The sequence below is a fragment of the Manihot esculenta genome, chromosome 1, assembly GCF_001659605.2.
Source record: "Manihot esculenta cultivar AM560-2 chromosome 1, M.esculenta_v8, whole genome shotgun sequence".
Classification (NCBI taxonomy): domain Eukaryota; kingdom Viridiplantae; phylum Streptophyta; class Magnoliopsida; order Malpighiales; family Euphorbiaceae; genus Manihot; species Manihot esculenta.
In genome coordinates, this window is record NC_035161.2 from 36496074 (window position 1) to 36512944 (window position 16871).

A 16871-nucleotide genomic window follows, 5' to 3' on the forward strand; every position below is an offset into this window, starting at 1 on the left:
AAATAAATTGATTAATATTAATATAATAAAAACATTAAAATTTTAAGTTTTCGAAATATAAAAATACTATAAAGTCTAATCGAATGAAGCAAAGATCTGATAGTTAATTTCTGTTGAAAAAATTTATAAAGTTACTTTCAATTTTTCTTTTTTCTTGTTGGGATAAAAATTGGACAGCTGGAAAAAGAAAAGGATAATTACGTAATTACGAAATTATGATATTTTGGAACAGAATAAAGAGAGGGCAGTCGTGCGAATTCAATGGAGCAAAACCAAACAAAAAACCAAAATAGGGGCTGAGGTGGTTCACGTCATCGTGCGAGGCCAAGTCCCCACGCGTTAGTCGTGTCTAGATACACACTGTCTCTTTCTCTTCCCTATCTCTATACACACCATCACAAAATTCCAGGAAGACTCTTTTCCTCTGCGCCCTCTCTCTCTTCCCTTTGCTTCCCTCGCGACATCAAACAACTTGGTTTCTGCATTCTTCTTGCTTCTTTCCTGCTTATTTGCTATCAAACCAGACTATCTACGGGAATTCCCACAGGCTATTTACCTGTTTTTCTCTTCGTCGTTGGATTGGAAGCTCAAGCTAATTGTACGATTACTGCTTAATCGCTGGAGAACATACGGGATATCGGAAGAAAGATAAAACATTTCGTTTTTTTGTGGGTTGGAGAAGTTTCTTTGGTGCTACATAATGGGAAACTGTTTAGATTCTTCTTCAGCTAAAGTGGATACTACGCAACGCTCGCATACTCCTTCTGGTTATTATTGCTTAAATTTTTGACATCAAGCCTTGCTATGTTATCTCTTCTATTCTTTTAAATGGGGTTTACTTGAATTCTGATGTGTTCCTCTTGTTATTTCATGAGATGTGAGGTTTTCAATGGCTTTACTGTCGCTTAATTGTGAGCTAGTTCCTTTTTTTTTTTTTTTCCCCTTCCTTTTAAAGCAGGAGGCGGCTTGGCTTAGATATTGCGTTGGATATTTTTTTTGTTATTTATTTATTTTTTTACTTTAGCAAAATTCTAGTGAACTTGTTTACATGATGATAACATTCTTTTATAGTTATTCGTCTTAGGTTTTACTAAATGTAGCTTCTTTACTTTTGAATGTCATTGCGGCGGGGCGGGGGTTGCAATCGTTGACAGTCGGGGTCGAATCGGGCCAGAAATTCTCCGCCAGTAGATCGGGCATAGCTGATTTTTTGGCAGAATTATTTTTATTTTTATTTAAATATGAATTGATTTATTAAAAAATAAATTATATAGTAGAGATATAAATTTTACCTTAATATTTATATATCTAAATATAAATATAAATTAAATTTAAAACTAAAGAAATAGTAAATTACTATTGGAATGGATTTCGAAATAATAATATTCATATATTTACTATGTACTTTGTATTTGATCTCAATGTGCTATGAGTTTGGGTTATTTTTAAGAAGTTGAAATTCTTACCGAGGTGGTAGGAACTGTCCTTCGATTAATTGATTCTTGAAGTTTGCGTTTGCATAGATAGTCTCTGTTATTTTATGTTTTTGATAATATGGCTATTCCCATTTCCTTTTCTTTAAATAATTTTCATTTCAATTAGCCAATTAAAAATCAATTCATGTAGAGAGAACTACGTTCTTAAATTGTAAGAGCTTGTTTGGTTAACTTGGAATCATTTAGCGGATGGAATGCAAATATTGATGGTCAAATCTTATTTTTCAACGTTGGACGCCTGAACCTTGATAATGGTGGTCTTCTGAAAGGCTGAAGAATTTGGGTTACTAATTTTGTCATTACTGAAATTCTGCATTTATTTTCCTCTTGCTTACATCAGGAGTCTCGAGAATTTCCAGCAAAACCAGCCGTTCTTCAGTTCCTTCCACTCTGACCATCCCATCTTACAGTGGAAGGAGCAATTCTGAATGTCCTCCTACTCCAAGGACTGAAGGCGAAATATTGTCATCCCCAAATTTAAAGGCCTTCTCATTCAATGAACTAAAGAACGCAACCAGAAACTTTCGTCCCGACAGTCTTCTTGGTGAAGGTGGTTTTGGTTATGTTTTTAAAGGATGGATTGATGAAAACACAATGACTGCTGTAAAGCCTGGATCTGGAATGGTTGTAGCTGTCAAGAAGCTTAAACCTGAAGGTTTCCAGGGCCACAAGGAGTGGTTGGTATGTTTCTTCTTCTGTGGAAGTTAGTATTACATATCTGTCAAATATTCATATTTGCTTATTTACTGATGGCTAGCTGGTTTCAGACTGAAGTTAATTATCTTGGCCAACTTCATCATCCAAATCTGGTCAAACTGATTGGTTACTGCTTGGAGGGTGAGAACCGGCTTTTGGTCTATGAGTTTATGCCAAAAGGAAGCTTAGAGAATCATCTGTTCAGAAGTAAGTGATGCATTCCATTGATAAAATTTGACAATCATTTTGGTCAATATTTTTATCACATTCTACGTTCATAATTCTAGGAGATTCAAAATTCCTGTATCATTTCCAAATTCCAAGGAAAAGAAATCGGAGAAATTTAATGTCCTCCCTATGCTGCCTTTTTTATCATTTAACAGCAACAACTTGGCTTCGCTTTGTTTTCCTTTCCTAATATAATGTTGATAGCATCCTTGCTTCTTTATAATTTTAGACGGGTCTTTTCCTTTTGGTGATGATGCACTTGGATTGTGACAGCCTCTTCTGGATATAAGTGTGCTTATTCATTATTACAAAATTTAATCTCTTGCATTTCCCACCATATTTCTTCTTTTATCCACTCTTGTTGTGTTTCTTTTCAATTGTTTAATTTATTATCAGATAGAAGAGGTAACCAAATATGCATTGGGATGACTTACCATGTAAGCAAAGATGATAAATCAAGGCATATAATTTTCAAAGCTGCAAGAAGGACATCTTTTCTTGAGTTCGAATCATTTTTATTTCCAAATATCTTTATTTGAGAATTGGAGGAATGTTAATTATCTTATTGATGTCTTTTTTTTTTTTTTTTACAATAAATACTAAAACGTCAAATGCAGAATTTTGGAGGGCTTCATGAAAGACCTAAAATCGAATAATTATTGGTTTGTTAAAATTTTATTGTGATGTTGATCTCTGCTTGTGCTACGACTCATATGCAATTGATTCCTAAAACAAGTGTTTTAAGAATAGCTTGTTATGTGGTTAAAAGCAGGCTTGCAACTGAAGTATCTGGAAATCGTGAAACTACCTGTCATACATCTGAGAACATTTGGTGATGATTGATTAATCTGTTCCCCCCCCCCCCCTTCTTTTGTAGGAGGGCCGCAGCCACTACCATGGGCAGTGCGAATAAAGGTGGCCATAGGTGCTGCCAGAGGGCTGTCTTTCCTTCATGATGCGAAATCCCAAGTCATATACCGTGATTTTAAGGCTTCTAATATTCTACTTGATGCGGTATGCCAAATAAAGAGGGGATGGAATTTATTTTTTGTGGGGGCGATGATTGATGGATTTTTTCCCCACAAAAAAGATATCAGTTATTTCTGGTATTTATCTGGGATTCTGTATGCAGGAATTCAATGCAAAACTTTCCGATTTTGGTTTGGCCAAGGCAGGCCCCACTGGCGATAGGACTCATGTGTCCACTCAAGTCATAGGTACTCATGGCTATGCAGCACCTGAATATGTTGCTACAGGTCTGTCAAGTACTTGTCCTAATCATTTCCTTGTTCCTTTTGAACTAATATGTTGTGTTGCAATCTATTATGAATATAGGTATCTGGTTTATTTTGTTACTTTTTGTACAATCTTATATGGCTAATCTCATTTCTGATGACCAAGCTGGCGTCTTACTGATGGTAAGCTGGCCAGTTTTCATAGCTTAATTGGACCAAGCCTCTTCTGTTATATCTATTAATATGTTTCTCTTTAATGTCCAATTATTTTTATCTGATGATGTGAAGTAGTTTTCCTAATGAGACACTGACATCTGAGAAAAGGATTGATTGAATTGGTCATGAGGTCTATACTTTCTAACTACAGAAACATTTATGCAGTAAGATTGGTTATTAGAACAGAAAAGTTTGGATATTTAAAGGGGAAATTGACATTCTCTACCAACTATTCTTTCTTTGGATGTACCACGTTGTTTATGTGAGTGTCTTATAGTTTCTATAGAAATATTTTAAAGGATAATTACCTTCGTATCCTTATTTTATACCCTAACTAATTAAAATACCCCTGTACCTTAGAATTACATTAAAATACTCTTATATTTTGATTCTATCAATGGAAAATGACTTTCGTTGGATTTTACACATTTTTGCTGTTAGTACAAGAGAAAAAGACAAAAATGACCTCATTTATATCTGCCCTAAATATCAAATCCCCAAATCTAACGTAAACATGTTGATTGGTGGGGCTATATTATTGATCACAGTTTTATCATAGAATTTGATTGTTTTGGGGCTTATAAGGGTATTTTAATGTAATTTTAAAATTAAGGGATATTTTAATTAATTAGGGTATAATACAGGAGCATGAGAGTAATTATCCCTATTTTAAAAATAGAATTATCCTATTACCAAGTCACTTTTGTTGTTATAATGGACTTGTCTATATTGGAAGCCTATTACAATGCAGTTTTTGTCTTCTGTCAATACATTTTACAAAAAAATTAGGTTTCATATTCTAATCTTATTCACCATTTTCATATTTCAATCTTGTGCATGGAACTTGTCCAAAACTGAACAAAAACTGTTTGTGTAACAAAGCTTCCATGGTGAACAGGTAGGTTGACTGCCAAGAGTGATGTATACAGCTTTGGGGTTGTATTGCTTGAACTACTGTCTGGAAGATGTGCTGTTGATAAAACCAAGGTTGGTGTGGAGCAGAATCTGGTAGACTGGGCAAAACCCTATCTTGGTGACAAGAGAAGATTATTCCGGATAATGGACACCAAGTTGGGTGGGCAGTATCCTCAGAAAGGAGCATATATGGCTGCCAACCTAGCTTTACAGTGTCTAAGCACGGAAGCCAAAGTTAGGCCTCGAATGTCAGAGGTGTTAACGACATTGGAGCAAATTGATTCCCCCAAAACTGTAGCGACACATTCTCAACCACAACTTCAGATACCCTCCCAGAAATCCCCAATGAGACATCATCATTCTCCTCTTAATCTAACACCAAGTGCATCCCCATTGGTGTCCCACCGGCAATCTCCACGAGTACGCTGACTGGAACATGTCTGTAAATTTCACACACTAATTCACTTGCATGTTTTCTTGATGTAAACAAATTTGGGCGTGTATCTTGCCGCAATTTTGACTCCAACTAAATCAGATTATCCCCACCTGTGCTTGTGGAGGTATATGTAGCTTTGTTTTTCGGGTAATCTGCATTCCAGTTATGTAATTATATATCCAGTGTCAAATAGCCTTTTTGCTTGATACTGTATTCTAGTTGATTCCAGATGACAATATTTGTTTACTTGGAAAACTATTGAATGTTCGTGGCACTCTGCCTTTTTACAGAAAGCAGGTAAAATCCACTGAACAATATGCACTTTTGGGAGGATTATTGAATGTTTGCCATCTGGAAATTCTACTTCTGCCAAACAAGTTGAGCAGAAGAAGAGCAAGTAGAATTATGCAGATTGCAGAATGAGTTAATCTACTGTGGCCATAAAACGAAAATTCACATATTAACTTACAGGATGAGTTATCGACATATCGTTGTGCAAGGAAGATATTGAAAGATCTCATCTTCTTGTACGTAGATAATGCAACTGGTTTGAGTTGTAGCTATCCATTCTTCGTTGTAGTTTCTCTAGATCAGCTACAACTTCAGCCATTGTCGGCCGGGTCCTAGGGTTGGAACTGAGGCATCGAAGGATTACTTTGGCAAAATCCAGAGCTTCTTCCATTGGTATGCTCCCGAGTTTCTTGTCAACAACACGGTGTAGTTCCACCTTGTTGCTAAGATGTGGCTTAGTCCATTGTGCAAGATCCCTCGCCACCCCATCTGAATGTTTCTTGATTGCTTCACAACCTGAGAATATCTCTAACAGTACCACTCCAAAGCTGAATACATCAGTTTTTAGGGTCAAATGACCTGCAATTGTCAACGTAGAATAACCTTAGACCCCAGGAGACTGCAAGTACAAAGGCATGGTATAAATTTATTACCCGTTGCGAAATATTCAGGAGCGAAGTAGCCTCTGGTACCAACTACTCTGGTAATAAGGCTGGTCTCCCCATCTTGGGGTCCAAACTTAGACAGCCCAAAGTCTGAGAGCTTGGCATTGAAGTCCTACAACGTTACCCTTGATGCGCATTATAGTTCAAGATGAACAAACTTAACCAGCTTATTTTATTTTAAGTTGTCAGGTTTTATGTCAAAGGATGAGGATATATGCACGGCAAGATAGGTACTTGAATTACTGGAGAATCAGGATATTTTCAAACTAAGCAAATTGATCATGGATCATAAACAAGCGCTAAGGAATCACCTTGCCAAGAAGGACATTGGAGGCTTTGAGATCACGATGTATGACTGGTTTCCTGCGAGTGTGAAGATATTCCAGACCTCTGGCAACTCCCAGAGCTATACTGATTCTTCTCCTCCAGTGAAGCTCTGTACCATTCTCTGTTTGGAAAAGGAAAAATACTGCTATATCGAATGGGCTGTTATTTGCAAACACAAGTATATGAGTGCCGAGAACATAACATGTAGTCCTGTGTTTTACCTCTTAAAAGATGAGCCTCCAAGCTTCCTCTAATCATGTATTCATATACCAACATTCTATGCTTATCCTCACAGCAGCACCCTATTAACTTCACTATATTTGGATGATTCAATCTGCTCAAAAATTTCACTTCATTCTGCAGACAGAAAGTAATTTCTCATGGGGAGAAAGAGGGAGAAGAGGGGAAGAAAGAGCGAGACAGACAAGAAATCCAGACCTCCCATTCATTGTGGCCTTGTGTTCTATTGCTTCTGAGCCTCTTGACAGCAACTGCAAGACCACGATCATTTGGTTTAGCAGCGTCCTTGGTGCGGAAGTTGATATATCCCTTGTAAACGTCACCGAACCCTCCCTGGCCAATTAGATTCTTATCACTGAATTTTTGGGTTGCAGACTTCAACGCACAATAACTAAAATGGTTCAGCTTATAAGGACCAAAAACTTCATCTTTCTTGTTCACTATTGAAACCGACCAATCTTTTGGGCTGACTGAGTATCCATCCTTTTCAGTCTTACTCTGCCTTTCTGCAACAAGAAACGCATAATAAAAAAAGTTGCCGTTAAACTAGCAGTCCAGAGATCGAACGTCATTTGAGTACACATCCTAACAGGCTAACGGCCCTCCCCTTGAAACTAAGAACAAATATCCATCAGATAATTCTAACCTCTGTGTAAACTTGATGCAGAAAGTGTTGCTTTCTTCTTCTGAAGTGTATGATGAGAGGCTTCATTTTTGCATTGATTTGTTACAACTAGAAACACAAATAGACAGTAGCTTATATTAATTGAACCAACAATGAAACTATGGTACTTCCTGAAATGGAAAGAAGCAGCGTAAGTGTTGGGAATAGTTAGTGAAAAGAAAAGATATATCATCCTCACATAGTTAGAGTAGGAAAATTTTTAGATAATCCGACAGCAACATAGTAGGGTATAATTCCTTAAATGATAGTGTCTGTATCATTTTTTCTGTTTTTGTCCTAACAATAAGAGATAGAAGCATGTACCTTTCAGTGTATTTGAAGAAGTGTTTCTTTGGACTGACATAGAATTCTTCTTGTGATGAGAAAGTTGGATTCCATCAACTCCTGTAATGGAAAACCAAACATGCAAAGAACTTACATGCACAAAAATATCTATTCAATCTTAATTTGATTCACATAGAAGAAGAAAAACCTGCACTGAGAGGTTTAGGAACGTTATCAACTTGCTGGTTGGGATCATGAGCACGTCTCCTCAGACAATTTCCCATTTACCACACCCAAAATGATCAAATCAAAGACATTGATATAATTTAATATAAATTAAAAGGAAAGGAGAAAGAATTGAAATGATATATATATATATGTATATATGATGTGAGAGCTCCTAGTTTAAGATGATGAGGTGAAATGGTCTATGTAAGGTTTTCGGGGGTTTCATTTTTATGTCTTGTGTTAATTAAGACAAACAAAACATCCTTCCAACGATTATGTCTAAGTTTATGATTGGAAACACCATGTTAATCATTTAAATTCTGCATAATGTGCATCACTTGCTAATAATCATATATAAAAATCATTAACTGACAGTTAGCTGTGACTGCCAATTAAAATATTTTTAAATTATTAACTATTAATTTTGGAGTTATTACTATTATTTTTATTTTACAATTACTATAAACTTAATTTTAATATAATCATTTTTAGATTAGTGAAATTCTTATCGTTATTATTTTAATTGTACATATAGTTGAATTAATTATGTATAAATTTTAATATAAATATTTAATTTAAACGCTATTAATCTACTTTCATATAAAATTAAATTTAAATTAAATATATCCATTTTTAAAAGAATAAATTATATTTTTAAATTTTAATGTAATTAATTAATAAATTAATTTTTTTATTTTTTAAATCAAACCCTTAAACTTCTAGAATTATTTTATTTTAAAATATATTAAGAAAGAGAAAAAAAAATCAAACACTTAAACTTTTATAACTATTTTTATTTTAAAATATATTAAAAAAGAGAAAAATAAATAAATTTTAAAAAATAATTTAAATTACATAAACACTCTGATTCATCTTCTTCTTCTGCCTACAATTTTTAAGACTTCAAACATGATGTTTATCGCTCATCGAGAAATTCGCTACCCAACCATGACCGCCGACGACCACCACCACTACTGCAAGTTCCTTCTTAAGAGGATTATCCTTGTTCGCCACGGCGAGTCAAAGGGCAATATATACACCGCCGCCTACGTTCCAACCCCTGACAACAAAATCCAGTTAAGCTCATTGGGTCTAGGCTAGAGTCGCTGGGATTCGTTCGCACGATCTAATATCTAACAACAGTAATTGCATCTTTTTAACGCATAATAAGAGTAAATTTAAATTATTTCTTTTTTTAATAAAAATATTAAATTTTAAAAATATAAAATTAATCTGTTAATTATATTAAAATTTAAATTTAAATTTTAAATATAATTTATTCTTTTTAAAATGAAAGTATTATAATTTAGAGATAAATTGTCATAGTTTTTTAATAAAAAATATGATTGGAAAAAGAAAAAAAAGTTTAATATGGGCGCATAATTAGAAATTTTTCTGTAAGCATGTACTGAAAAGGTTAACGAGCCCAAGAGATCCGAAACCCGCACTAAATTGCAGATTTGTCATTTGAGCTTCACCGTCGCTGTTCAACTTTGTTTTACGGCTTCGCTTGGCTTGTTGCCGTTGATTGGTTTATTCTCTAATCAATAATTCATCCAGGTATACGAACTCGGATTCCTGAGTTTTCACTGGTTTTTGGTTACTTCGGTAAGAATCTCTCTGTGGAGACCTCTTTATAGAATTGAGTAAGGTTGGAGTTAATTTGAAATGGGCAACCCTGGATTTTGATTAAATTGGAGAATTTTGATTTGGGTTTTCTTATATTTGTAGTATATGCAGATTATGATGATGATCATGACAATTTTTTAACCAGTCGTGAAGAGAATGGTGCTGGTTTTAGCTATAGGAGACCTTCATACCTCACAGGGCAGCTGATCTGCCTCCGAAGTTCAAGTCCATGCTTGTTCCTGGCAAGATTCAACATGTCATTTGCACTGGCAATCTCTGCATCAAAGTAATTTTCTCTCTTTCCAATTCAGCTAATTATATTTGTTTACATTTTTTTTTCATTGAGTTGAGAGTTTATAATTTCCGCCCGGATTTTAAGCTATTAATATGTTTGTTTCCCCCCTTCTCGTTTAAAGTTTATCATTTTTTCATTGTAATATAATTATGTTAGTGATGATCAAAGTGCTACTATTCCTTTTGATTCATCTTCTCGATTTATCTTGAAGAACCAAAGTTTGTTTCTTAGAAAAATTAGAGGATTTCTTTCTGCAATATATTTGTTTGTACAATTTAGTGGAGGCCTTTATCCATATGTTGATTGAATAAGTTCGTGCAGAAAAATGAAGGTCTTGGATGAACATATAATGGGATAAGTTTAGACGTCCTCTAATTTTAGCTGTTGTTCTAATCAAGCTCTGCAACTTAAATTTTTTATCAATTGCATTCCTGAAATTTTTTAAAACATTGGTTTAAGTCCACAGTTCCTGAAATGTTAAGCACCAGAAATGATGTCACATCTTCTAGCAATGAAAGAGCTCTGGTGAGATTTATGTGGATTAAATTGGCCATTCTCTTGCATACCTACTTATCTTGCATCCCTTTTAGTAATTGCATAATGTAACACGCTTCCAAGGCTTAATTCATCATACTTTGCATAGAATTTCAGCAATGACAGTTACTCATAAGGGATTAAACAAAACCCACTGTAAAATAAGTACGTGGTTTTTCTCAATTTCAAAATTCTTTATTGCTGATGGTGCTCTCCCATAGAAGCCACTGAAATAGCATTGCACATGGTAGCCTCTTTCAACCATCTTTTTGTACTAGTGGATGGTTCTTTTGATGGGGTTGTACTGTAGGAACAATCGTTTATATTAGAATAGCCAAACATTTCCTGGATTTGGTTTAAATGAGCATTTATGCCATAAATGATGTTGCTGATGGCAGAGAGGGTGGAGAAGGAGAGGATTTTGGAGAATATTCGGAGGAGATGGAAAGGAGGCATGCTATGTGCATTGATTTGGTGGATGGCACTCTGGGCTTTTCGTTATCAGAGAATTGCTTCGCTTTTCTTCATCTTTTTCTAGTTTTTCTTTCCAATTATCAATTAATAATGATTGATACACAGAGAGGGGAATCCTCTCATCAAATGAAAATAGGGGCCAAAACACACACTTGTTGAAAAGCAAGCCTCTCATAGCTGACATTACCATTTTAATCTGAAGTTGTATGTGGGCTCCAATTTGCCAAGATGGACTACACATAATCAACTTCAGTTTCTACCTATAAAAAATTGGGCCATAAAAGATTAAGGTATTCGTAAAAGTTTTGAGCACTCATTGATAAATAAAAATGCAGGAACATAGCAAGACCACCACCAAAACAATGTAGATTGAGAATACTGCATAAATAGAACAAGATAGAAAGAAGGAGTATTTAAAATAGGATGACAAATCATATTTATGTTCTTATAACATGTGGAGTTAGAATCCTTATGGTTATTGATAAAATGTTAGATGCTGAACTTCTGAGTATCTTTTTTGTGATGACTGCCTGCCCTTTTAATAATAGTGTAACTGTGTTGTGTTCCTTCTGTGAACAGGAAGTACATGATTATTTAAAGAGTCTTTGTCCTGATTTGCATATTACTCATGGCGAATATGATGAAGATTCACGTTATCCAGAGACTAAAACCCTCACGATCGGCCAATTTAAGCTTGGAATATGCCATGGTCACCAGGTTGTCTTTATTCATCTACGCCTGTGTTTTCTTGAGCTTGTCACCTAAGGCCAAGAAATCCACATTTTGGAATATGCAGTTTTATGTTTACAGCTTTTTTCCTTATGATTTAAAATCTTCTGATAACTGAATTGGTGTGAATTACTATCACATGTAATAAACATAGTGTTGGGAAAAAATTAGAGCATTATAATTTAGTGGTGTTATTCAGGTATGAATTTCATGTTTCAAAATGTCAAGTTTCTCCTGCCATTATGATGTTGGATTTGCGGGCCTGTGCTTCTGTGCAAGGATATATTTGAATATTACAAAGCAAAGGTAAAAAGGGGGGGGGGGGGGGGGGAGAGATGTCCCTATAAATTTGGTTGTGTTTTTAGGTGTGACAATGCAATGAGATCCATGGACCATTAAAAGGAGGATAATATTTTAATATGTGCCTTAGGGGCTTCAAATTTTAATGCCTGTAATAATCCCAACAAATTACAGGTTAATTGGCGTGTCAAGTATTATAACAAATTATACGACTTGATCATTGTGAACCTGACTTTTATTTGCATCCTAAACTATTTTTCAGGGAATAGTTGCCCCAACGGTACTTTCAATGAATGAAAAATGCTGAATATTACTTTTAGCTAATATAAATTATGTTTTCCTTCATAAGGTGCTTATCCTCTGGTTTTCATTGTGCAGGTCATTCCATGGGGAGACTTGGATTCACTAGCAATGTTACAGAGGCAGCTGGATGTTGATATCCTAATAACTGGTCACACTCATCAGTTCAAAGCCTACAAGCATGAGGGTGGTATTGTTATAATTCCTGGGTCAGCCACTGGTGCCTACAGTAGTTTCACTTACGATGTAAACCCAAGATGGACATTGACGGGTTGCGCGGTGTGGTTTATGTATACGAACTAATTGAAGGGGAAGTAATAAAGGTTGACAAAATTGATTTTAAGAAGACAACCACTACTCGCGCATCACATTGACCCATGTTCTAATTATCATTGCACGAGTATGACTTCTTGTAGTTGCTTAAAAATTTGTTTAGTTGAGGGGAGTTGTCTGATTATGATTGCACGAGTACGACTCCATCAACAAAATGGAGTTGATGCGAAATAATAATAAATTTTTATTATTTAAAATATTTTAATATTTAACACAAATAAATAATTTCTCTCTTTACTATTGTTCTACTAATTAATATACGAATAAATATGATGGCTTTAATTGCAAATTCAGTTATGTATAAACATTTTTATTTAAATTTATGGTTAATTTTTTCATATAATATTTGAGATGAAATGCCTTGTAATCGCCTTTTCAATGGAACCAAGAAGAATCTTGAATTCAAGTTTAGAGTATCAAATTTTCATTAAATATATTTGTAATAGTTAATAAATTAATTTAAACTTTATTTAATTGTCATTCTTTTAAGAGAATGATGCATTTTGCATATTTTTATATTTGTTAAAGTATTTGATTTATTTTTTAAATTTTTTTTATATATTATAATATTATTATAAATATATTAATTTTCAATAAGGAATATTTAAATTATATTTTATTTAATTAAAAAATTATAATTTTTAAAGAATACAATCTTAACTTTATTTAGAATAAAAACTTCAATAGATAAAAAAGTAATATATATATAAAAGAAAATTTATTATAATTATATTATATGTTATGATATAATAAATATATGAAAATATAATAAATTCTATTCGCATTCCAATTAAAGCTATATATATTATTCTTACATTATTTTTTTCTCAAATTAAAATAAAATTTAATATATTATTATAAAATTTAATATATAATATAGATAGATAAAGATTATAATATCACACTATAAATTAATTAATAAAAATTAAATTTACAATTCTTTTAATATATAATAAAGCTCATAAAATTTTAGAGGAGTATAGTTTAACTTTAATCTAAAAATTATTGTATCAGTATAATTAGAAAATAAAAATTAACATTAAATATATATATATATATATATATATATATAAACTTGAAAGATTGCATCAATATAAAAGGAACTCAGAGGAAGAATATTTAAGAATTTATATTACAATATTTTATAATCACTTAAATATTATTTGTAGAAAGTTATTTGACAGTCAAATCTAAAAAATTAAAAATGTGCTTAAAACTTGAATAATTGATGATGTGGATTTAATAGAATCAAAATTATATGAAAAATATTATTTTTACTAATAATTATTAATTATTTTTTATATAATATAAATATTATAATAATTTTAATATTACTGAATAATTTAAATATTTACAACTTTCTATAATATCATGAATTTATAAATTAATTACACTTTGAAGAGTTCAATCCCATTTCAAATAGGCAATAACTATCTGCTATTAAATTTATCATTATAAATTTAATATATTATAAAATTTTAATTTTTAAATATTATGAATATTATCCAATTCACGGTAACATTAATTTTTTCTAAATGAATTAAGTTTGCATCAATTTAAATATTTTAATTTGTGAAGTTAAGAAAAATAAAAATTTTATTTTTAATGGAATAGATCTATTTTAAAAAGATATAACTTGACTCAAAAATATATTTAGAAACTCAATTATTCTTTTATTTTCTCGCTGTAAAATATAAAATTTATTATTATCATAATTTATAATTTTAGAAAATAAATAAAAATATCTATTTTAAGTTTTGATAAAAAAAATTTAATTTATGATAAAATTTCAATAAATAGAAATTAAATGGAAAAAAATATTCTACAATAAAATTTAATCAGAATAACTTCAATCAATTTTAAATTTAAATAAATTAATAATATAATTAAATAATTAAATTAAAATTTTTAAATAATAACAAAATATAATTATTTTTTTAAAAAAATTATAATTTATCTTATGATAAAATTGAAATATTAAGAGAATTTTTTCTTGATCAATTATAATTTAAATGTTAAGTGATTTTTTCAATCAATTTAAATTTAAATAAAATATTAATATAATTAAATAAATTAAAAAATTTTAAATACCAATAAATTATAATTAACAAAATATAATAAAAATAGTTTAGGAAGTTTATATATAATATAAATATATATATATATATACTTTCATCAGTTATCTTAAAGAAAATTCATTTACAAAAATATATTTATTTTATTTATTTTTTCTACATAAATATCAATAAAGAAAGGGAACAGACACAAAATTTTTTATGGAACAAACATTAACTGCAATGGTAAAATAGAGTTGAGGAATGAACATCAATAATTAGGGTTTTAAATCTTATCATTGATTATAACTATCTCCTCAAATATATATTCTTCTTCTTCTTTGATTCCACCTTCAAAAAACTTTAAGAGAAGAGCTTATGGTGTCCCACACAAGTAATTAACTCACCTCATCTTTCAAACAGATCACAGCTAATTATTAGGAATATAAATGGGCTCTAAGCTAGTAGAGGTTGAACCCAGCAAAATGGATAGCAAAAGTTGCAGACTTGCGCGCTGTAGCAACCATGAACTGGCGAGCTTGAGGTGAGATCATCGATCGACGTCGAAGGTGGCCAGCCGGAGGAGAGGCCCTACTGCTATAATTAAGTTGTGGCGCCTCACCTCCATACCTGCAGAGATATATAGGTGTAAAATTCTCCATGCGTCAATTAAGTTGTTTTTGTGGATAACTTGCCTTAGGGTTTGTTATTGTCCAGATCACACAAGTGACAGAGGAAAGGAAAAGCTCAACCTCCATCCATGGTGGCAGAATTAGGTCTTTGTTCAAGATCTTACATGACAGTTAAAATCAAGCATTCTTTGCATCCAACACCACAAATTTGAACTTCTTATATACCGAGAATAATAAAATAGTAAATACTTAAAATTTTAATATTTATCGTAAGTAATCTAACATTTTCATTCGTTTCATTCAAATAATAAGAATCGAACGGTTACGCTAATTACTATATAATAATAATTTAAACTTTTAGTATAGTGTTAAATGCTCGATTCTATAATTATCTACTCTAAAACTATCAAGAATTATTTTAATTTTTAATTTTGCATAACTAAGAATAATCAATTTTATTTTAAATAAGATATATATAATGATAATAATTAAATTATTGTATATATAAAATGAAGTATGAAAGTAGAGGTTTGCTAATTAAATCAAGCTTCTAAGCGCCAATGGAGTGAAAGAGGTACTAAAGTGAGAAGAACTGCAACCAGAGAAAAGAAATAGAAAAACCAAAGAGATGGACTCATTCAAATAGAAGCATTAATTCATGCATGATAACTCAGAGCTGATAATCAAGCTTGCACGCCTCTCATAGTGTAGATATTATATCAAATGACACCAGGAGTTCCCCCAAACACTTCAGTTGGAAGACAAAAGTATATTAAGGGCTCCCAATGAAGTGCTCAGGGGAACTCTAGGGGACACCCGATGATGACTTTCATCCGGCTATGTGGATGCTTGCCCTAGTAAAGGGCTACTATTTATAGTGAGCAAGCACAGCTTCCCAGATGCCAAAGGTATTGCACTGTATAGAAGAATTCTCCAAGAATGAAGAGAGCAGTGAAACTAGACGCGAATGCGGCCTAAATGGAGGAATATTAATGACGAAGGATAAACCTATTGCTTTCATATTCTTTCAAAAAGAGAGACTGTCGCTTAATGCAAGAATGAAGAATCATCGTCCACCTGACAATGCTCGTTTCTAATGGATGAACATGATTAAGGATGCCAGGACCACACTTGGCACGTGTACAATAAAATTTTGCCTACACTAAGTCTATATAGATCTAGTGAATTCACATAAAAATCCTAGAATCTGATTATTGTTCCTTGGATCAATATGTCATAATGGTACGCAGATAGCTTCTACTCCACGTATTGTTTCTCTAAGAATTAAATAAATTGAATCGTTTGTTTAGCAAATGAGACAATACGTACGAAGTTTTTATCCAGCTAAACTTTAAATATCTGGCAATTATAATCCGATTTATTTATAAATCTATTGAGTTTTAATTTAAAAATAAATGATTTTAATTAAATAAATATATTCATAAATCAATTTAAAAATTTATAAACAAACTGTAGAGATTCATTGATTAAAAAAATATGTAAACTCGAATTTTATCTTATTTATTAAAAAGTTTTAAAATTAGGTTGAAGATTGGCTTATTTAGAAAAGAGTTAAACTAAATTTTTATTAATTAATTATATCGAGACATCTAACTAAATTTTTATTAATTAATTATATCGAGATGCCGATTCATTTACATTTTATTTT

General features: G+C 32.0%; 2 protein-coding genes and 1 pseudogene across 4 annotated transcripts; 2 read left to right on the top strand and 1 right to left on the bottom strand.

The window, feature by feature from the left end:
• Positions 1-277: 277 nt before the first annotated feature.
• LOC110606760 (probable serine/threonine-protein kinase PBL3) lies at positions 278-5428 on the top strand. Of its 3 annotated transcripts, XM_043960395.1 has the most exons (7): positions 278-767; positions 1837-2177; positions 2264-2399; positions 3298-3434; positions 3553-3637; positions 3756-3838; positions 4770-4908. In XM_043960395.1, exons 1-7 carry the CDS (start codon positions 701-703, stop codon positions 4776-4778), a joined length of 858 nt encoding a protein of 285 aa, XP_043816330.1. In that variant the 5' UTR covers positions 278-700; the 3' UTR covers positions 4779-4908. The 3 variants fall into 3 exon arrangements, with proteins under 3 accessions (XP_043816330.1, XP_043816329.1, XP_021601468.1); XM_043960394.1 differs by lacking the exon at positions 3756-3838 and having other exon boundaries at positions 4770-5428; XM_021745776.2 differs by lacking the exon at positions 3756-3838 and having other exon boundaries at positions 279-767; positions 3553-3676; positions 4770-5428.
• A 134-nt stretch (positions 5429-5562) lies between these two features.
• Positions 5563-8135, bottom strand: LOC110606849 (probable serine/threonine-protein kinase PBL18). The gene is made up of 8 exons (XM_043960391.1): positions 7903-8135; positions 7734-7814; positions 7392-7478; positions 6944-7251; positions 6727-6862; positions 6490-6626; positions 6167-6290; positions 5563-6092 (listed from the first exon to the last, which is right to left on the bottom strand). The coding sequence occupies exons 1-8, from the start codon at positions 7976-7978 to the stop codon at positions 5740-5742; spliced, it is 1302 nt and encodes a 433-aa protein (XP_043816326.1). The 5' UTR covers positions 7979-8135; the 3' UTR covers positions 5563-5739.
• Positions 8136-9219: 1084 nt separating this feature from the next.
• Positions 9220-12753, top strand: LOC110617613 (annotated as a pseudogene).
• Positions 12754-16871: the final 4118 nt, after the last annotated feature.